This window comes from Nerophis ophidion, linkage group LG09 (genome assembly GCF_033978795.1).
Source record: "Nerophis ophidion isolate RoL-2023_Sa linkage group LG09, RoL_Noph_v1.0, whole genome shotgun sequence".
NCBI lineage: Eukaryota > Metazoa > Chordata > Actinopteri > Syngnathiformes > Syngnathidae > Nerophis > Nerophis ophidion.
The window spans coordinates 57,482,310-57,504,952 of NC_084619.1; the positions used below are offsets into that span (position 1 = coordinate 57,482,310).

At 41.2% G+C, this 22,643-nt stretch overlaps 1 protein-coding gene across 3 annotated transcripts in view; it reads left to right on the forward strand.

The window, feature by feature from the left end:
• b3gnt2b (UDP-GlcNAc:betaGal beta-1,3-N-acetylglucosaminyltransferase 2b) overlaps window positions 1-22,153 on the forward strand; it is a 65,548-nt gene extending 43,395 nt beyond the window's left edge. For all 3 annotated transcript variants that reach the window (XM_061911319.1, XM_061911318.1, XM_061911320.1), the window contains exon 3: window positions 13,144-22,153. In XM_061911319.1, the coding sequence (XP_061767303.1) occupies window positions 13,147-14,337 (1,191 nt within the window). In that variant the 5' untranslated portion in view covers window positions 13,144-13,146 and the 3' untranslated portion in view covers window positions 14,338-22,153. The remainder of the gene's footprint in view (window positions 1-13,143) is intronic.
• Window positions 22,154-22,643: the final 490 nt, after the last annotated feature.

Genomic DNA, 22,643 nt, shown 5'->3' on the forward strand with positions numbered 1-22,643 from the left:
GATCAGTTGTAAGAAAACTGACAAGGCCAAATAGCTCATATTTCTGTATCAGGGTGTTCTGACAGGGCACAGCAATCTCCCAGTGGTGCAAATGCTGTCAGAGAAACATGACGTTGATGCCATCGCACATTGGCTTTTGTGCACCTGTTTAAAAAGAAGTTGAGTGATTTTTTTCCTCTGGCCATTCTAGGAGCTCTTGTGAAAGTGTTCACTCCTTATCCTGCCCTAAAAGTTACATCAATTAATTCCTAAAGATTTTACTTTGTGAACAAGATGCAAAACTACCACCTTGTTTTTTCAGGGTTAATGTTGCACACTGCATCAAGATGATCTGCAACTGGGACTTGCCTGAAGAAAAAAACACAGGATTAAAGATTTTTTATAAGGTCTTTCCTTAGTGCAGCTTATTTAAATCACAGTCTGTGGAGCATGCAAAGGAACTGTTATGCACTATCACTATTTAAGCCGAAGGTAATGATAGTTCTGGAGTCCGTTTCTCATTAGAAAGGTGCAAGAAATACCGGAGGGCACAAATTGCACAAGAGTGTGTCACCGTCCCAGATGACAAGGGTGAGGAACAGCAACAAGTGAATGCATGTGCTCAGATCCAGACCAATGTCCCGCAGTAGGTAACTGAAATGTGTGAGGTGAGCAGGTCACTTGCCATGGCTGATGGGGAGCGCGATAACATCCACCTCCTTTCCTGGGATTATTCCCCATATAATACCAAATGTGAGTTACTTACCACTCTGGACAGGAATAATGGCGCCACTATTTCAGTTCAGCCACAGTTGAAGCAGAGTTCAAAAATATAAAACAAGATATTTTTAAACATGAAAACTTACCTATAAGGGTGGATGGTTTTATTGCTCGCCGTCTTTCCTTCATCGAAGGAAACATGCCGGTTTGTTATCTTAAAAAAAGAAGAGACAAAAGGATGCTTAGCCCTGTGAGAAGTCTGATGCTGCCACAAACACACACCAAACATAGAGAGATGCCGTGGAAAATTGGATAGGCCAAGTGGTTCCACCCCAAAAAATGGCAGCGGGCACTTCCGGCTGCGAACCGGAAAAAAGTAAAACTGCAATTGATAAAAGCAGCCTCTTAAAGGCCTACTGAAATGAGATTTTCTTTTTTTAAACAGGGATAGCAGGTCCATTCTATGTGTCATACTTGATCATTTCGCGATATTGCCATATTTTTGCTGAAAGGATATAGTAGAGAACATCGGTGATAAAGTTTGCAACATTTGGTGCTGATAAAAAAGTCTCACCTTTACCGGAAGTCGCAGACGAGGACGTCACAAGGGTGAGGGCTCCTCACGTCCTCACATTGTTTTTAATGGGAGCCACCAGCAGCAAGAGCTATTCGGACCGAGAAAACGACAATTTCTCCATTAATTTGAGCGAGGATGAAAGATTTGGGGATGATGATATTGATAGCGAAGGATCAGAAAAAAAAAAAAAAATTAAATAAAAAGCGACGGCTCTGGGCAGCGGCAGTGTGAGCGTTTCAGATGTAATTACACACATTTACTCGGATAATTCTGGAAGATCCTTTATCTGCTTATTGTTTAAATAGTGTTTTAGTGAGATTGTAAAGACATACCTTGAGGTCGGATGGCTGCGGTGAACACGCAGTGTCTCAGAGAAGCCGAGGAGCCAAGCTCACAGCTGCCTTTTAAACAGCTACTGCAGGAGGACGAATAATCCAATGATGTCTCCGGTAAGATATATATCACAATGTTCCCATCCAAAAACATGCTGGTTGACGTAGATAAACATGTTCGCTTGACCGCTCTGTGTTAAAAACAAAGAAACAAAGACAGCTGCAATACACCGCTTTCCACCAACAGCATTGTTCTTTATAGTCTCCATTATTAATTGAACTAATGGCAAATGATTCATCAACTTAGAGGTCCAGAATACTGTTCATTTGTGCGATGAAAAGAGACGACTTTTAGCCGCAAATGGTGGTGTGCTAATATTTCCTGACAGTCCGTGACGTCACGCGCACGCGTCATCATTCCGCGACGTTTTCAACAAGAAACTCGCGGGAAATTTTAAATTGCAATTACTAAACTAAACCGGCCGTATTGGCATGTGTTGCATAGTTAATATTTCATCATTGATGTATAAACTATCAGACTGTGTGGTTGGTAGTAGTAGGTTTCAGTAGGCCTTTAAAGTAGATAAAGCGAACGTCTCTGTGCTTAACACTTGAGCATTTGATGCTTTCTGTGACAGCATTTCTTCTGAAAATGTTGTAGGTTGCAACGAACCCAGCATCCAGTTCCCTAAACTGGTAAAAGACATCTCCACACCGTGTGTGACGCACCAGGTCTGTGTAGAAGAAAAAATTTGAAGCTGTCCAACTAACATCTGGTAATCTACAAAAAGATGCACATTGCAACATCTCCACTATGAGACAGAGAACATTGCAAAGCATCGCAAGTGCTTATTTGTCAAAACAATGTTCTTCACTGTATGGCTACCTAAGCAAACAAAGCACAAAACGATTGCATTCATCTCTAACGCCATTGGTGTCCTCCGGACTTCTGGCATCTCTCATCTTGCGACAGCAGAGGAAGACGGACTCAGCCTTCCTGGCTCTGACTGCCTCTGGCCAAATCAGAGACACCAAAACAGGAAATAGTTAATGTGCATGGAGGGCTACCCACAGTTACAGGCTGGGAGAACTTATTTGGATTGACATTGACCTTGGCAGCCATTGCTCAGCCAGTCCAGCACAAAGGGAGGTCCACCAGAGAGAATTTCCCCCGTGTGATTTCCCCTCCAACATGATGTTCACAGGACTGACCTTCACATTGGGGGCAGTCATTGTTTCTCCGGCAGGCTTGACCCAGGATGCGGTTGCATATGATGTATCCTACTGCAAGAGGGCTGCATGTGTCTGGGACAGTAGTTCTTAACCTTGTTGGAGGTACCGAACCCCATCAGTTTCATATGCGTATTCACTGAACCCTTTTTTTAGTGAAAAGAAAATATATCCATCCATTTTGTACCGCTTGTCCCGTTTGAGATCGCAGGGGGGCGCTGGAGCCTATCTCGGCTGCATTCGGGTGGAAGGCGGTGTACACCCTGGACAAGTCTCCACCTCATCGCAGGACCAACACAGATAGACAGACAACATTCACACACTAGGGCCAATGTTAGTGTTGCCAATCAACCTATCCCAAGGTGCATGTCTTTGGTAGTGGGAAGAAGCCGGAGTACCCGTAGGGAACCCACACAGTCACGGGGAGAACATGCAAACTACACACAGAAAGATCTCAAGCCCGGGATTGGGCCCTGGACAACTCAGGACCTTCGTATTTTGAGGCACATGCACTAACCCCTGTGTCTCCGTACTGCCCAACAAAATATATGTATTTTTCAAATTCAAGACAAAGTTATGTTATTTTTACTGGTGCACAAAATTAGCACAGTGCATGAACTCGGAACAAATTACACACCTGAAAATCAGTGTGACTTCTGCTGTTGCCGTATCCATAATACGCCGATAGGGAGAAGTTTTCATTTACACGATGAGTCAGATGTGTCTTGACCTCTGCGGTGGAGGCTCCACCGAACCCCGGGGGTTTGATTAAACCCAGATTAAGAACCACTGGTCTGGGAGCTATATGAGGACATGAAAAGTGGTGTACAAACAGGATGAGGAAAGACAATGCTCTTCCTACATGCTGTGTTGTACACAAAGAACTGGAAACTTTCTCCTGATTCAGTGTTTACGTTCATTTTTTGTTCCGCATTCATATTTAAATGTTCAATCTTTATATTTTATATGCAGTCACCTTTCAAATTGAAAGGTGACTGCATATGATGAACTGGAAATCTCATACACAAAACATAAGGTGGCGAAAAACATTTCAATAATGAATAAAGCAAAATACGTCCTGGGCCAAAACTCCCTTCATATTCTCTACTGCTCGCTAGTGTTACCATATCGGAGTTATTGTGCAGAAATATGGGGAAATAACTACAAATGTGCGCTAAATTCGTTAACTGTGTTACAAAAAAGCTCAATAAGAATAATACATAATGTTAGATATAGAGAACATACAAACCCTTTATTTATTGAGTCAAAAATATTAAAGTTCGCAAACAGCTAAAATGATGTACAAAGCAAATTATAACCTGCTACCAAAAAATGTATAATTATTTTTCCCAACTAAAGAGGAGAAATATAACCTTAGAGGAAAATCTCATTTAAAACATTTGTATGCACGTACAACACTTAAAAATTTGAGCATATCAGTATGTGGAATTAAATTATTGAATGGATTAAGTAAAAACATTGTACTGATATGATCCAGTTTAAGAGGTTGTTCAAATTAATAGTGCTTAAAAAGTACAAAGAAGAAGAATTATGAGAAATACATTCAACCTTATTGAAAATAAGATATTCTGCATCTTAGTATGTTAATAATGACCGAACGAATTGATTACATATTACAAAACTGTTGTGTATACTAATTCACAGATGTTATTTTATTATTAAAAGGTCAGTAAATGATTCTGTATATTTGTAAACACTTTTGAAGTGGGAAAGGGTTAGGATTAAATAAGTTTTGCTTCTTCCTACTCCTTTTCGGACATGATGTAAAGTGAAATGATATGAAACTGTGTGATGTATTATACTAGTGGTTCTCAACATTTTTTCAGTGATGAACCCACTGTGAACATTTTTTTAATTCAAGTACCCCCTAATCAGAGCAAAGCATTTTTGGTTGAAAAAAGACATAAATGGTAAAATACAGCACCATGTCATCAGTTTCTGATTTATTAAATTTTATAACAGTGCAAAATATTGCTCATTTGTAGTGGACTTTCTTGAACTATTTGGAAAAAAATATATAAAAAAAACTAAAAACTTGTTGAAAAATAAACAAGTGATTCAAATATAAATAAAAATTTCTACACATAGAAGTAATCAACTTAAAGTGCCCTCTTTGGGGATTGTAATAGAGATCCATCTGGATTCACGAACTTTTCTAAACATTTCCCCACAAAAAAAAGAAATCTTTAACATCAGTATTAATGGAACATGTCCACAAAAAATCGAGCTGTCAACACTGAATATTGCATTTCTTTTCACAGTTTATGAACTTACATTCATATTTTGTTAACGCATTATTCAATAAATATACGTTCAAAGGATTTTTTAAATTATTGCTATTTGTACAATATTTTTGAAAAATCTCACGTACCCCTTGGCATACCTTCAAGTACCCCCAGGGGTACGCGTACCCCCATTTGAGAACCACTGTGTGTTCATGTTCGAAATAAACTAAAGAAAGAAAGAAAGAAAATATGTATCGACAAATTCACAGTTGTTCCAGTTGTCTGGACAAGACGGATTAGGAAGTTTGTCAAATAAAAACAAAGACTGTGTAAAAACAGGCTATTACTTACTGATCAAGCAGTAGAAAACGGATGGATGAATGGCATTTAAGTGGTGTTCTCAGTCCCTACTAACTAAGTCTAAGACTATATGTATTATGTTGATACGTATTTTTTAAAATCCGCTACATTACCAAACATTTCACATAAGTAACAAAGACGTGAAAACACTGATATAAAAGAAGTACGTATCAAAGCGAGAAAACAAAGTTCTTCCGGTGGCGGTGACACGGCTTGTATACGACAGTGTGTGTTCTGAGAACAAAGTGTTTAAAAAAAAAAAGCAGAAAAGAACAAACTTTTTCAAAAGTGGACAACAATGAACGTTAGTGGCAGCAGCACTTAGGATAGGAGCGCAGCAGCAACAACAAGAAAGCAACTTCCTGGTCTACAACGGGGTTCTATTAACACTGATACGATGGTATATACGATGGTATATACGATGGTATATACGGCGGATACTGCCCTCCAAAATAGTTTCTCTCGTTTTGAGGAAATAACATTAGAGGAATTGTTACAACGTGTAAATGGAATAAAACAAACAACATGTTTACTTGACCCTCTTCCTGGGAAACTGATCAAGGAGCTCTTTGTATTATTAGGTCCATCAGTGCTAAATATTATAAACTTATCACTTTCCTCGGGCACTGTTCCCCTAGCATTCAAAAAAGCGGTTATTCATCCTCTTCTTAAAAGACCTAACCTCGATCCTGACCTCATGGTAAACTCACCTTCCCTTTATTTCAAAAATCCTCGAAAAAATTGTTGCGGAGCAGTTAAATGAACACTTAGCGTCTAACAATCTATGTGAAACCTTTCAATCCGGTTTCAGGGCAAATCACTCCACGGAGACAGCCCTCGCAAAAATGACTAATGATCTATTGCTAACGATGGATTCTGATGCGTCATCTATGTTGCTGCTCCTCGATCTTAGCGCTGCTTTCGATACTGTCGATCATAATATTTTATTAGAACGTATCAAAACACAAATTGGTATGTCAGACTTAGCCCTGTCTTGGTTTAACTCTTATCTTACTGATAGGATGCAGTGTGTCTCCCATAACAATGTGACCTCGGACTACGTTAAGGTAACGTGTGGAGTTCCCCAGGGTCCGGTCCTTGGCCCTGCACTCTTCAGCATCTACATGCAGCCGCTAGGTGACATCATACGCAAATACGGTGTTAGCTTTCACTGTTATGCTGATGACACCCAACTCTACATGCCCCTAAAGCTGACCAACACGCCGGATTGTAGTCAGCTGGAGGCGTGTCTTAATGAAATTAAACAATGGATGTCCGCTAACTTTTTGCAACTCAACGCCAAAAAAACGGAAATGCTGATTATCGGTCCTGCTAGACACCAAACTCCATTTAATAATCCAACTCTAACATTTGACAACCAAACAATTAAACAAGGCGACACGGTAAAGAATCTGGGTATTATCTTCGACCCAACTCTCTCCTTTGAGTCACACATTAAAAGCGTTACTAAAACGGCCTTCTTTCATCTCCGTAATATCGCTAAAATTCGCTCCATTCTGTCCACTAAAGACGCTGAGATCATTATCCATGCGTTTGTTACGTCTCGCCTCGACTACTGTAACGTATTATTTTCGGGTCTCCCCATGTCTAGCATTAAAAGATTACAGTTGGTACAAAATGCGGCTGCTAGACTTTTGACAAGAACAAGAAAGTTTGATCACATTACGCCTGTACTGGCTCGCCTGCACTGGCTTCCTGTGCACTTAAGATGTGACTTTAAGGTTTTACTACTTACGTATAAAATACTACACGGTCTAGCCGCATCCTATCTTGCCGATTGTATTGTACCATATGTCCCGGCAAGAAATCTGCGTTCAAAGGACTCCGGCTTATTAGTGATTCCCAAAGCCCAAAAAAAGTCTGCGGGCTATAGAGCGTTTTCCGTTCGGGCTCCAGTACTCTGGAATGCCCTCCCGGTAAAAGTTCGAGATGCCACCTCAGTAGAAGCATTTAAGTCTCACCTTAAAACTCATTTGTATACTCTAGCCTTTAAATAGACTCCCTTTTTAGACCAGTTGATCTGCCGTTTCTTTTCTTTTTCTTCTATGTCCCACTCTCCCTTGTGGAGGGGGTCCGGTCCGATCCGGTGGCCATGTACTGCTTGCCTGTGTATTGGCTGTGGACATCTCTGCGCTGCTGATCCGCCTCCGCTTGGGATGGTTTCCTGCTGGCTCCGCTGTGAACGGGACTCTCGCTGCTGTGTTGGATCCGCTTTGGACTGGACTCTCGCGACTGTGCTGGATCCATTATGGATTTAACTTTCACAGTATCATGTTAGACCCGCTCGACATCCATTGCTTTCCTTTTCTCCAAGGTTCTCATAGTCATCATTGTCACCGACGTCCCACTGGGTCATTATTGTCACCGATGTCCCACTGGGTGTGAGTTCTCCTTGCCCTTATGTGGGCCTACCGAGGATGTCGTAGTGGTTTGTGCAGCCCTTTGAGACACTAGTGATTTAGGGCTATATAAGTAAACATTGATTGATTGATTGATAATGCCAGCAATGACTTCACTTTGGGTATCGTAATCTTAAACTCATACATTTAAAGCAACACAATCGAGAGTTTTTAAACGTCACACAACAGCAAAAACCTTGCAGAAATAAACGAGACGATTTTGTTATTCCTCGGACCACGAATGAGACTTTAGGTCAAAAACATAATTTTTGGATTGGTCCTCACGTCACTTCGTAAAGAATCGTTAATAATTCGTAAAGTATAGTAGCACAATCGATCATTTTAACTGCACAAACCTAGCACACAACAAATGAGACTATTTTTTGTTACTGTTTGAACCACAAATGAGACTGTTTTGGTCGCAAAATTGAATTCCGGCTCGGTCGTGATGTCACTTCCTAAATAATACATTGTTAATAATTCATGAGGTATAGCAGCACAGTCAAGCATTTCAACTGCACAAACATGAGACTATTTTGTTATTGTTTAGACAAGTGGTTCTCAAATGGGGGTACTTGAAGGTATCCCAAGGGGTACGTGAGATTTTTTTTTAAAATAGCAACAATTTAAAAATCCTTTATAAATATATTTATTGAATAACTTCAACAAAATATGAATATAAATTCATAAAACTGTGAAAAAAAATGCAACAATGCAATATTCAGTGTTGACAGATAGATTTTTTTGTGGACATGTGCCATAAATATTGATGTTAAAGATTTATTTTTTGTGAAGAAATGTTTAAAATTAAGTACATGAATCCAGATGGATCTCTATTAAAATCCCCAAAGAGGGCACTTTAAGTTGATGATGACTTCTATGTGTAGAAATCCTTATTTATAATTGAATCACTTATTTATTTTTCAAAAAGTTTTTAGTTATTTTTATCTTTTTTTCAAAATAGTTCAAGAAAGACCACTACAAATGATTAATAATTTGCACTGTTATACAATTTAAAAAATCAGAAACTGATATAGTCTTGTATTTTCTTCTTTTTCTCTTTTTTTCAACCAAAAATTATTTGCTCTGATTAAGGGGTACTTGAATTAAAAGACCAAATATGAGACTGTTTTGGTGGAAAACAGAATTCCAGTTCAGTCGTGACGTCACTTCCTAAATAATCAGTCGTTAATAATTCATAAAGTATAGCAGCACAGTTGAGCATTTCAACTGCACACACCTAGCACAAACAAAGGAGACTATTTTGTAATTGTTTGGACCAAAAATTTGGTCTAAAACAAAATTTTGGCTCAGTTGTGATGCCATCCATCCATCCATCCATCTCCTTCCGCTTATCCAAGGTCGGGTCGCGGGGGCAGAAGCCTAAGTAGGGAAGCCCATACTTCCCTCTCCCCAGCCATTAGGTCCAGCTCTTCACGGGGGATCCCGAGGCGTTTCCAGGCCAGCCGGGAGACATAGTCTTCCCAACGTGTCCTGGGTTTTCCCCGTGGCCTCCTACCGGTTGGACGTGCCCTAAACACCTCTCTAGGAAGGCGTTCAGGTGGCATCCTGACCAGATGCCCAAACCACCTCATCTGGCTCCTCATGATGTCGCTTCCTAAATCGTTAATAATTCGTAAAAGTATAGTAGCAAAATCGATCATTTCAACTGCACAAACCTAGCACAAAATAAATGAGACTATTTTTGTTATTGTTTGGACCACGAATGAGACTGTTTTGGTCGCAAAATTGAATTCCAGCTCGGTCGTGATGTCACTTTCTAAATAATAAATTGTTAATAATTCATGAGGTATAGCAGCACAGTCAATCATTTCAACTGCACAAACAAATTTGACTATTTTGTTATTGTTTAGACCACAAGTGAGACTGTTTTGGAGGAAAACAGAATTCCAGTTCAGTCGTGACATCACTTCCTAAATAATCAATCGTTAATAATTCGTGAAGTATAGCAGCACAGTTGAGCATTTCAACTGCACACACCTACCACAAACAAATGAGACTATTTTGTAATTGTTTGGACCAACAATTTGGTGTAAAACAAAATTTTGGCTCGGTTGTGATGCCATCCATCCATCTTCTTCCGCTTATCCAAGGTCGGGTCGCGGGGGCAGCAGCCTAAGCAGGGAATTCCAGACTTCCCTCTCCCCAGCGACTTTGTCCAGCTCCGCCCGGGCGATCCCTAGTCGTTCCCAGGCCCGCCAGGAGACATAGTCTTCCCAACGTGTCCTGGGTCTTACCCGTGGCCTCCTACCGGTTGGACGTGCCCTCAACATCTCCTTTAGGAAGGCGTTCAGGTGGCATCCTGACCAGATGCCCGAACCACCTCATCTGGCTCCTCATGATGTCACTTCCTAAATTGTTAATAATTCGTAAAAGTATAGTAGCACAATCGATCAATTCAACTGCAAAAACCTAGCACAAAATAAATTAGACTATTTTTGTTATTGTTTGGACCTTGAATGAGACTGTTTTGGTCGCAAAATTGAATTCCAGCTCGGTTGTGATGTCACTTTCTAAATAATAAATTGTTAATAATTCATGAGGTCTGGCAACACAGTCAAGCATTTCAACTGCACAAACAAATGAGACTATTTCATTATTGTTTAGACCACAAGTGAGACTGTTTTGAAGGAAAACAGAATTCCAGTTCAGTCGTGACATCACTTCCTAAATAATCAATCGTTAATAATTCGTGAAGTATAGCAGCACAGTTGAGCATTTCAACTGCACACACCTAGCACAAACAAATGAGACTATTTTGTAATTGTTTTGACCAAAAATTTGGTGTAAAACTAAATTTTGGCTCGGTTGTGATGCCATCCATCCATCCATCTTCCTCCGCTTATCCGAGGTCGGGTCGCGGGGGCAGCAGCCTAAACAGGGAAGCCCAGACTTCCCTCTCCCCAGCTACTTTGTCCAGCTCTTCACGGGGGATCCCGAGGCGTTCCCAGGCCACCCCGGAGACATAGTCTTCCCAACGTGTCCTGGGTCTTCCCCGTGGCCTCCTACAGGTTGGACATGCCCTAAAAAACCTCCCTAGGGAGGGGTTCGGGTGGCATCCTGACCAGATGCCTGAACCACCTCATCTGGCTCCTCTCGATGTCACTTCCTAAATAATCGTTAATAATTCGTAAAGTATAGTAGCACAATCGATCATTTCAACTGCACAAACCTAGCACACAACAAATGAGACTATTTTTCTTACTGTTTGGACCACAAATGAGACTGTTTTGGTCGCAAAATTGAATTCCGGCTCGGTCGTGATGTCACTTCCTAAATAATAAATCGTTAATAATTCATGAGGTATAGCAGCACAGTCAAGCATTTCAACTGCACAAACACATGAGACTATTTTGTTATTGTTTAGACCAGTGGTTCTCAAATGGGGGTACCCGTACCCCTGGGGGTACTTGAAGGTATGCCAAGGGGTACGTGAGATTTCTTTTTAAATATTCTAAAAATAGCAACAATTCAAAAATCCTTTATAAATATATTTATTGAATAATATTTCAACAAAATATGAATATAAGTTCATAAAACTGTGAAAAGAAATGCAACAATGCAATATTCAGTGTTGACAGCTAGATTTTTTGTGGACATGTTCCATAAATATTGATGTTAAAGATTTCTTTTTTTGTGAAGAAATGTTTAGAATTAAGTTCATGAATACAGATGGATCTCTATTACAATCCCCAAAGAGGGCACTTTAAGTTGATGATTACTTCTATGTGTAGAAATCTTTATTTATAATTGAATCACTTGTTTATTTTTCAACAAGTTTTTAGTTATTTTTATTTTTTTTTCCAAATAGTTCAAGAAAGACCACTACAAATGAGCAATATTTTGCACTGTTACCCCCTAATCAGAGCAAAGCATTTTTGGTTGAAAAAAAGAGATAAAGAAGTAAAATACAGCACTATGTCATCAGTTTCTGATTTATTAAATTGTACAACAGTGCAAAATATTGCTCATTTGCAGTGGTCTTTCTTGAACTATTTGGAAAAAAATATAAAAATAACTAAAAACTTGTTGAAAAATAAACAAGAGATTCAATTATAAATAAAGATTTCTACACAGAAGTAATCATCAACTTAAAGTGCCCTCTTTGGGGATTGTAATAGAGATCCATCTGGATTCATGAACTTAATTCTAAACATTTCTTCACAAAAAAGAAATCTTTAACATCAATATTTATGGCACATGTCCACAAAAAATCAATCTGTCAACACTGAATATTGCATTGTTGCATTTCATTTCACAGTTTATGAACTTACATTCACATTTTGTTGAAGTACTATTCAATAAATATATTTATAAAGGGGCTTCACGGTGGAAGAGGGGTTAGTGCATCTGCCTCATAATACGAAAATCCTGAGTAGTCCTGGGTTCAATCCCGGGCTCGGGATCTTTCTGTGTGGAGTTTGCATGTTCTCCCCGTGAATGCGTGGGTTCCCTCTGGATACTCCGGCTTCCTCCCACCTCCAAAGACATGCACCTGGGGATAGGTTGATTGGCAACACTAAATTGGCCCTAGTGTGTGAATGTTGTCTGTCTATCGGTGTTGGCCCTGCGATGAGGTGGCGACTTGTCCAGGGTGTACGCCGCCTTCCGCCCGATTGTAGCTGAGATAGGCACCAGCGCCCCCCACGACTCCAAAGGGAATAAGCAGCAGAAAATGGATAGATGGATATTTATAAAGGATTTTTGAATTGTTGCTATTTTTAGAATATTTTGAAAAAATGTCACGTATCCCTTGGCATACCTTCAAGTACCCCCAGTGGTACGTGTACCCCCATTTGAGAACCACTGCCCTAAAGGGAAACCTTTTTAAATGATAGTCGGGTCCATTCTGAAGATGCCTAAGTGATTTTTGAGCTTTGGCCCATAAAACATGTTTACTAGTTAGTTTGAGGGTGAGACATTTGCACAGCAGCCCAAATTGCATCCGTACAAATTTGTGTGAATTATGCAAAATGATTTAAATTTGGTCCCCCGTGAACCATGTAAACTATTTTTCCCCAGGGTCCCCAGTAAGAATGGTCAGCACATTACTTCATCAATCCAGAGATTTAAAGACGTGTATGAGCTAACTGGGCAGCGGCCATATGTTTACCTCATTTTTTTAATGTCTCCACAATCTGTAGAAAAAGTGGTCCCCACAAGTCATGATCAAAAACTTGGTCCCCATTCCAAATGATAACCTGTGTGTGTGTGTGTGTGTGTGTGTGTGTGTGTGTGTGTGTGTGTGTGTGTGTCAGGTCATGGCGGTGCTGCGGGTGAGGCTGAAGGTGGTGGTGATGGTGATGATGGTGAACCTCTTCATCTTCCTCCTGGTGTTCTGTCACGGCAGCCGGGACAAGAGTAGCCTCTTCAAAATCATATTCACCTTGAAGCCCTTCTGGAGAAGAATGGCGCCCAGTCCGGCTTACTGGAACCGTCAGCAGCAGATCTTGGACTTTTGGAACAACCCGATCCTGTCCAACCGCAGCCAGGGGGAACTGCCCGACTGGCTGAACGGCACCCAGGTGCACTACGACGCCTGCCGGCCAGACGTCTCTGTCAGCACTCAGGTGAAGGACTACAACACCCTGCCCGAGCGCTTCAAGGACTTCCTGCTTCACATGCACTGCCGCTCCTACCCCATTCTGGTGGACCAGCCCGACATCTGCAACAAGCCCCCCTTCCTGCTCCTGGCCGTCAAATCACTGGCGCTGAATTTCGCCCGCCGCCAGGCCATCCGCCAGTCGTGGGGGCGGGCGGGCGTGGTGGCCAATCGGACCGTGGTCACCGTCTTCCTCCTGGGCCGAGCCTTGACGGGAGACGACCACCCGGACGTGTCTGACATGCTGGCCTACGAGAGCACCCTCTACCGAGACATCCTCCAGTGGGACTACAGGGACTCCTTCTTCAACCTAACCCTCAAGGAGGTCCTGTTCCTGGACTGGGTTCAGGCGCGCTGTCCCAACGCCAGCTTCGTCTTCAAAGGGGACGACGACGTCTTCGTCAACACGTACGGCATCTTGAGCTTCCTGCACAGCCTTTCGGAGGCCAAAGCGGCCGACCTTTTCGTGGGCGACGTCATCACCAACGCGGGGCCGCACCGGGACAAGAAGGGCAAGTACTTCATCCCGGACAGCATGTTCGTGGGGTCCTACCCTCCGTACGCCGGGGGCGGCGGATACCTCTACTCCAGGAGCGTGGCCGCTCGCCTGCACGAGGCGTCGGCCCGCGTGGCGCTGTACCCGATAGACGACGTGTACACGGGCATGTGCCTGCTGAAGGTGGCGCTGGCCCCCGAGAAGCACAAAGGCTTCCGGACCTTCAACATCGAGGAGAAGTACAGGAACAACCCCTGCGCCTACAAGAGCCTCATGCTCGTCCACCCGAGGACGCCGCAGGAGATGATCCGGATCTGGTCCTGGCTCAGCCAACCAGACCTCAGCTGCCAGTGAGCATCGGCGGGCTGAGCGCTTTCCAAAAGGTCAAACGTCTCACTCGAGCCGGGGTCACGACTTTTCACGATAGCAGTTTGAAGCCCGGAATGAAAGTGTTAGTATTAAAAACGTCTGCTTTGCTGTACAGAGAGCTGCCACCAAATCGTCGGCGTCTTCATCCGCGTGCGCGCACATATTTATTTATGAAATATTTAAATGTCACGCTTTAACACTGGCTGTTCCACAAGGGGGCGCCCAAACGCTGTATTGTATACTCTGTGAGGAAACAAGTCCAGGTTGTGTTCATGGGGTTATTGCTGCCGGGACGCTAGCTTACCCAGGAACATTACATGAATAAAGTTATTTTTAAACGGAAAGGTCTGTAATGTTGGAAGTAGTCCTGAGTTCTACTCCCGGGTTACCTGAGGGTTTTCAGCTCGGTCGCAGATGTCAAATGTTAAGAGGCCTGTCTTTTTTCAAAGTTAACACTCAACAAAGGTAATGCTGTATTTTCCAGACTATAGAACTATATAAGCCGCCTCCACAAAATAAATAAAAAAATAAATTCTTCCATTAATTAGCCGCAGATATATATACATTGTGAAATTAGTTATTTACATTGTAAATGTTCATACCTTAATTGTTTCCAAACTGTCTGTAACACGGCAGTAAAACGGCTGATCAAACAAAACACAAGTCATCGTCATGGACCCACTTGCTGCGTAAGCGAGCTCCAATCAGCTAAACAGACTCAATAACCCCACGGTGACGTGTTGGTAAATTTACGAAACTGAAACTAAACAAAAAGAAGGCCACTTTAAGTTAATAATACCAACATAGACACTCGTAAATGTGTTAGCATATTAGCTAGCTTCATTACATCACGATGGCACGTACAAATATGCGTGAAAACATTCCTACCGACATCGCACATGGGACGGTCTAGTGAGTAAGAATTGTTTTAGTTATATTGTAAAACTTACAATTGCTTGGAGTGATGAATGACGAATCCCTACGAGTTGAAACGCTTTGAGACGTTATACTTCCGGTTTAAGGCATTAAAACAGGACATAGCGTTTTCAGCACGTGCAGTGGGCACACCTTTTCAGTGCTTGGGTTTGATTAAAAGTAAAACACAACCTTTTGGCCATTAGGCAAAAGTAAATCCACAAATTTGCCGCACCGTTTTGTAAGTCGCAGGGTTCAAAGTGTAGAAAAAGAGTAGCGGCTTATAGTCCGAAATTTACGGTACTTCCTTGTGGCTGCAGGCTAACAGTCTGCTGCTGGTCCCTCAGGGCCCCCCAGTATTTACGTTGGACTTCTCTGGTCCTCATCGTTCCATGGCGGAATAAAAGGACAAAACTGAAAATTAGCTTATAGAGCTTTTAGTAAAATGCGTGTTGACACATTTGACAGCGTCTATGCACTCTTAGCGTCCTCGCTAGTGAGCTGGCAGCTAACGTCCCTCCGCAATGCGAGTCACTAATTCTGACGGAAAAATTAACTACTTTTACAACTATCACTGGAGGACTAGCGGAAGGGCAAAACATGCTAGACTACTCACCACAGGAGGATAGAGGACGCTGTGATAGAGCTTTTGAATGTAAACGGGGTGGACGGATCGATACAAATATCCACAGTACTAATACCAAGTTTAGCGTCAGTGAATGGTCAATACCACAAAATAGTTTTTGTTATTGTTAACAAACTCTGGAAGTTATTAGTTTTAGTGCAATGACTAAAGGATTTAAATCCGCCAATAGTGGTTTAGTTATTTTGCACTTTTGAATTTATTTTGCTCCAAATATTGTACATAATTAAAGGGAATAAGGAAATAATTAACATGTTTAATTTATATTTTTACTGATTATGATTGTGATATAGCATTAATATGACCGACACTGCCTCTAAATATACAGTATTGATTCGATATCAAATTCGTACTATCACCCAAAAACGGATGTAAAGTGTCCAAACAACCCTAGAATTAGGGTTTATTATTTTAACAAAAGTGTTTATAGAACATGTTACAACAGAAAGTAACCAGATATAAACAGTAAATTAATACTAGGTTTTCAGACAATACTACAAGCGGAAATTATGTAATATTTTACTGCACACATCAGCAGCCACATTAGGACCCTTTGTGACCCGTTTTGAAATGCGTCTATAATCATTTTTATTCCAAATAATATACCGTCAATGGCAGGAGGCTGAAATATGTATGGCGATATCGATTTTAAGGCCGTATCGCCCACCCCCTGTTTCAAGTGCCTCCATGCCGACAGGAGAGATTTTTATTCCAAATAATACACCGTTAATGGCAGGAGGCTGGAATATAGAAGTAAGGCCGTATCGCCCATCCCCTGCTTCAAGTGCATCCATGATGACAGGAAATATTTTTAATTCCAAATAATACACCGTTAATGGCAGGAGGCTGGAATATGTATGGCGATGACAGCAAAGTTTCTTATTCCAAATAATACACCGTCAATGGCAGGAGGGTGGAATATGTATGGCGATATCAATGTAAGGCCGTATCGCCCACCCCCGCCTTAAGTGCATCCATGATGACATGAAATATTTTTAATTCCAAATATTATACCGTTAATGGCAAGAGGCTGGAATTTGTATGGCGATATCGATGTAAGGCCGTATCGCCCACCCCCTGCTTTAAGTGCATCCATGATGACAGGAAAGATTTTTAATTCCAAATAATACACCGTTAATGGCAGGAGGCTGGAATATGTATGGCGATGACAGCAAAGTTTCTTATTCCAAATAATACACCATCAATGGCAGGAGGGTGGAATATGTATGGCGATATCAATGTAAGGCCGTATCGCCCACCCCCGCCTTAAGTGCATCCATGATGACATGAAATATTTTTATTTCCAAATATTATACCGTTAATGGCAAGAGGCTGGAATTTGTATGGCGATATCGATGTAAGGCCGTATCGCCCACCCCCTGCTTTAAGTGCATCCATGATGACAGGAAAGATTTTTAATTCCAAATAATACACCGTTAATGGCAGGAGGCTGGAATTGTAAGGCGATATCGATGTAAGGCTGTATCGCCCACCCCCTGTTTCAAGTGCGTCCATGATGACAGAAAATATATTTATTCAAAATAATATACCGTTAATGGCAGGAGGCTGGAATATAGATGTAAGGCCGTATCGCACATCCCCTGCTTCAAGTGCATCCATGATGACAGGAAATGTTTTTAATTCCAAATAATACACCGTTAATGGCAGGAGGCTGGAATATGTATGGCGATGACAGCAAAGTTTCTTATTCCAAATAATACACCATCAATGGCAGGAGGGTGGAATATGTATGGCGATATCAATGTAAGGCCGTATCGCCCACCCCCGCCTTAAGTGCATCCATGATGACATGAAGTATTTTTAATTCCAAATATTATACCGTTAATGGCAAGAGGCTGGAATTTGTATGGCGATATCGATGTAAGGCCGTATCGCCCACCCCCTGCTTTAAGTGCATCCATGATGACAGGAAAGATTTTTAATTCCAAATAATACACCGTTAATGGCAGGAGGCTGGAATTGTAAGGCGATATCGATGTAAGGCTGTATCGCCCACCCCCTGTTTCAAGTGCGTCCAAGATGACAGAAAATATATTTATTCCAAATAATATACCGTTAATGGCAGGAGGCTGGAATATAGATGTAAGGCCGTATCGCACATCCCCTGCTTCAAGTGCATCCATGATGACAGGAAATATTTTTAATTCCAAATAATACACCGTTAATGGCAGGAGGATGGAATATGTATGGCGATGACAGCAAAGTTTCTTATTCCAAATAATACACCTTCAATGGCAGGAGGGTGGAATATGTATGGCGATATCAATGTAAGGCCGTATCGCCCACCCCCGCCTTAAGTGCATCCATGATGACAGGAAATATTTTTAATTCCAAATATTATACCGTTAATGGCAAGAGGCTGGAATTTGTATGGCGATATCGATGTAAGGCTGTATCGCCCACCCCATGCTTCAAGTGCGTCCATGATGACAGGAAAGATATTTATTACAAATAATATACCGTTAAGGGCAGGAGGCTGGAATATAGATGTAAGGCCGTATCGCCCACCCCCTGCTTCAAGTGCATCCATGATGACAGGAAAGATTTTTAATTCCAAATAATACACCGTTAATTGCAGGAGGCTGGAATTTGTATGGCGATATCGATGTAAGGCCGTATCGCACATCCCCTGCTTCAGGTGCATCCATGATGACAGCAAAGATTTTTATTCCCAATAATACACCGTTAATGGTAGGAGGCTGGAATATAGATGTAAAGCCGTATCGCCCATCACCTGCTTCAGGTGCATCCATGATGACAGAAAAGTTTTTTAATTCCAAATAATACCCCGTTAATGGCAGGAGGCTGGAATATGTATGGCGATGACAGCAAAGATATATATGGCGATATCGATGTAAGGCCGTATCGCCCACCCCCTGCTTTAAGTGCATCCATGATGACAGGAAAGATTTTTATTACAAATAATACACCGTTAATGGCAGGAGGCTGGAATATGTATGCTGGAATATGTATGGCAATATCAATGTAAGGCCGTATCGCCCACCCCCTGTTTTAAGTGCGTCCATGATGACAGGAAAGATATTTATTCCAAATAATATACCGTTAATGGCAGGAGGCTGGAATATGTATAGCGATATCGATGTAATGCCGTATCACCACCCCCTGCTTTAAGAGCATCCATGATGACAGGAAATATTTTTAATTCCAAATAATATACCGTTTATGGCAGGAGGCTGGAATATGTATGGCGATATCGATGTAAGGCCGTATCGCCCACCCTCTGCTTTAAGTGCGTCCATAATGACAGCAAAGATTTTTATTCCCAATAATACACCGTTAATGGTAGGAGGCTGGAATATAGATGTAAAGCCGTATCGCCCATCACCTGCTTCAGGTGCATCCATGATGACAGAAAAGTTTTTTAATTCCAAATAATACCCCGTTAATGGCAGGAGGCTGGAATATGTATGGCGATGACAGCAAAGTTTCTTATTCCAAATAATATGCCGTTAATGGCAGGAGGGTGGAATATATATGGCGATATCGATGTAAGGCCGTATCGCCCACCCCCGCCTTAAGTGCATCCATGATGACAGGAAATATTTTTAATTCCAAATATTATACCGTTAATGGCAGGAAGCTGGAATTTGTATGGCGATATCGATGTAAGGCCGTATCGCCCACCCCCTGCTTCAAGTGCGTCCATGATGACAGGAAAGATATTTATTCCAAATAATATCCCGTTAATGGCAGGAGGCTGGAATTTGTATGGCGATATCGATGTAAGGCCGTATCGCCCACCCCCTGCTTCAAGTGCATCCATGATGATGGGAAAGATTTTTTTCAATTCCAAATAATACAGCGTTAATGGCAGGAGGCTGGAATATAGATGTAAGGCCGTATCGCACATCCCCTGCTTCAAGTGCATCCATAATGACAGGAAAGTATTTTAGTTCCAAATAATACCCCGTTAATGGCAGGAGGCTGGAATATGTATGGCGATATCAATGTAAGGCCGTGATGACAGCAAAGATTCTTATTCCAAATAATATACCGTCAATGGCAGGAGGCTGGAATATGTATGACGATATCGATGTAAGGCCGTATCGCACACCCTTTGCTTCAAGTGCGTCCATGATGACAGCAAAGCTTCTTATTCCAAATAATACACCGTCAATGGCAGGACGCTGGAATATGTATGGCGATATCGATATAAGGCCGTATCGCCCACCCCCTGCTTTAAGTGCATCCATGATGACAGGAAAGATTTTTATTACAAATAATACACCGTTAATGGCAGGAGGCTGGAATATGTATGCTGGAATATGTATGGCAATATCAATGTAAGGCCGTATCGCCCACCCCCTGTTTTAAGTGCGTCCATGATGACAGGAAAGATATTTATTCCAAATAATATACCGTTAATGGCAGGAGGCTGGAATTTGTATAGCGATATCGATGTAAGGCCATATCGCACATCCCCTGCTTCAAGTGCATCCATGATGACAGGAAATATTTTCAATTCCAAATAATACACCGTCAATGGCAGGAGGCTAGAATTTGTATAGCGATATCGATGTAAGGCCGTATCGCCCACCCCTTGCTTCAAGTGCATCCATGATGACAGGAAAGCTTTTTAATTCCAAATAATACACCGTCAATGGCAGGAGGCTAGAATTTGTATAGCGATATCGGTGTAAGGCCGTATCGCCCACTCCCTTCCTTAAGTGCATCCATGGTGACAGGAAAACATTCTTATTCCAAATAATACACCGTTACTGGCAGGAGGCTGGAATATGTATGGCGATATCAATGTAATGCCGTATCGCCAACCCCTGCTTCAAATGCATCCATGATGACAGGGAAATTTTTTTATTCCAAATAATACACCATTAATGGCAGGAGGCTGGAATTTGTATGGCGATATCGATGTAAGGCCGTATCGCCCGCCCCCTGCTTCAATTGCGTCCATGATGATGGGAAAGATTTTTTTTCAATTCCAAATAATACAGCGTTAATGGCAGGAGGCTGGAATATGTATAGCGATATCGATGTAATGCCGTATCACCGCCCCCTGCTTTAAGAGCATCCATGATGACAGGAAATATTTTTAATTCCAAATATTTTACCGTTTAAGGCAGGAGGCTGGAATATGTATGGTGATATCGATGTAAGGCTGTATCGCCCACCCCCTGCTGCAAGTGCGTCCATGACGGATCCATGTTGCTGCACAGGAAAGATTTTTATTCCGAAAGGTCACAATAGGAAAGAAACATGAAAGCTAAAACTCTATAAACTCAAGATGATGCTCAAAAATTGCTCATATGTCTATCTATATATATATGTATATATATATATATATTTTGTTTTGTATTGAAGATCACCTCAGCCGAGACTTAAATATTATTTTACAAAAAAAATCTTAATATTTTCATTGTTTGTTTTTTTTTTTGTCAAAAGAAGAGAAAGTATACGCGGCGTTGTAAATGTTTATGGTCTGATTGGAACTTTCCAGAAGTATTTTCCTACTTATTAGTGCCTTAGCGTTTTATTTCATTCAGCCATGATTGTCTATTGCTACAATAATTTCATATGCGTGTCTCTAATATTCTAATTTTTTTTTCGCTTTTCACTATTTTTGATCACTTTCATGCAATTGTGTGCAGCTATGGAATCATTTTGGCCTCACATTTAACTGGAAAATTATATTTTCTTTTTCAATCCCCCCCACTGCATTACTACCATTAGTACCATTAGTACTATTAGTACCATTAGTACTATCAGTACTATTAGTACTATTAGGTTTCAGCTTTATGTGACAATGAATGTTAAGACTCCCCCTGCTGGTCAGGGTGCTCACCTACATGCAACAGTACCATGGTGTTTTTGGAGAAGTGTTCTCCAGACTTTCTTGATCTTCTTGGGTTTGTTCCGTTTGCGTTAAGCCAGTCTCGGTGATCACGTGATGCAACCTTTGACCCTGTCGAACTAGTCCGGTCGACTCCCTGGTGGACAATCGGCTCCCTCGGTGTCACTTGATCAGATACTTGAAGACTTCAAAGGTCGTCCATGATTGACAGACTTGGACTTCAACTCATTTTTTTAATTTTCTTTAAACGCTGGCTTGTTTTTTGCTGATGCAAACACTGGTAATGTTGTTAACTTGTTGTACTGGTAAAGGTGTTGTACTGGGAAAGCTTTTGCAACTTTGACTGGTAGAGGTATTACAACTTGTTTTACTGATAAAAATCTTTAACAATTTGTTGTTGTGCTGCAAAATGTTTTAACAACTTCTACTGGTAAATATACTACAACTTGTTGTACTGGTAAATGTATTACAACTTGTACTAGTAAAGGTATTACAACTTGTTGTACTGGTAAAGGTATTACAAGTAGTTATGCTTGTAAATGTATTACAAGTTGTTATGCTGGTAAAGGTATTAAAACTTGTCATACTGGTAAAAGTATTACACATTGTTGTTGTACTGGTAAAGGTATTACAAGTTCTTGTTATATATAACAAGAAGTTGTAATACCTTTACCAGTACACTGGTAAATGTATTACACGTTGTTATGCTGGTAAAGGTATTACAAATTGTTTTTGTACTGGAAAGGTACTACAACTTGTTATACTGGTAAAGGTATTACAACTTGTTGTATTGGTAATGTTATTACAACTTGTTATACTGGTAAAGGTATTACAACTTGTTATACTGGTAAAGGTATTACAAGTTGTTGTTATACTGGTAAA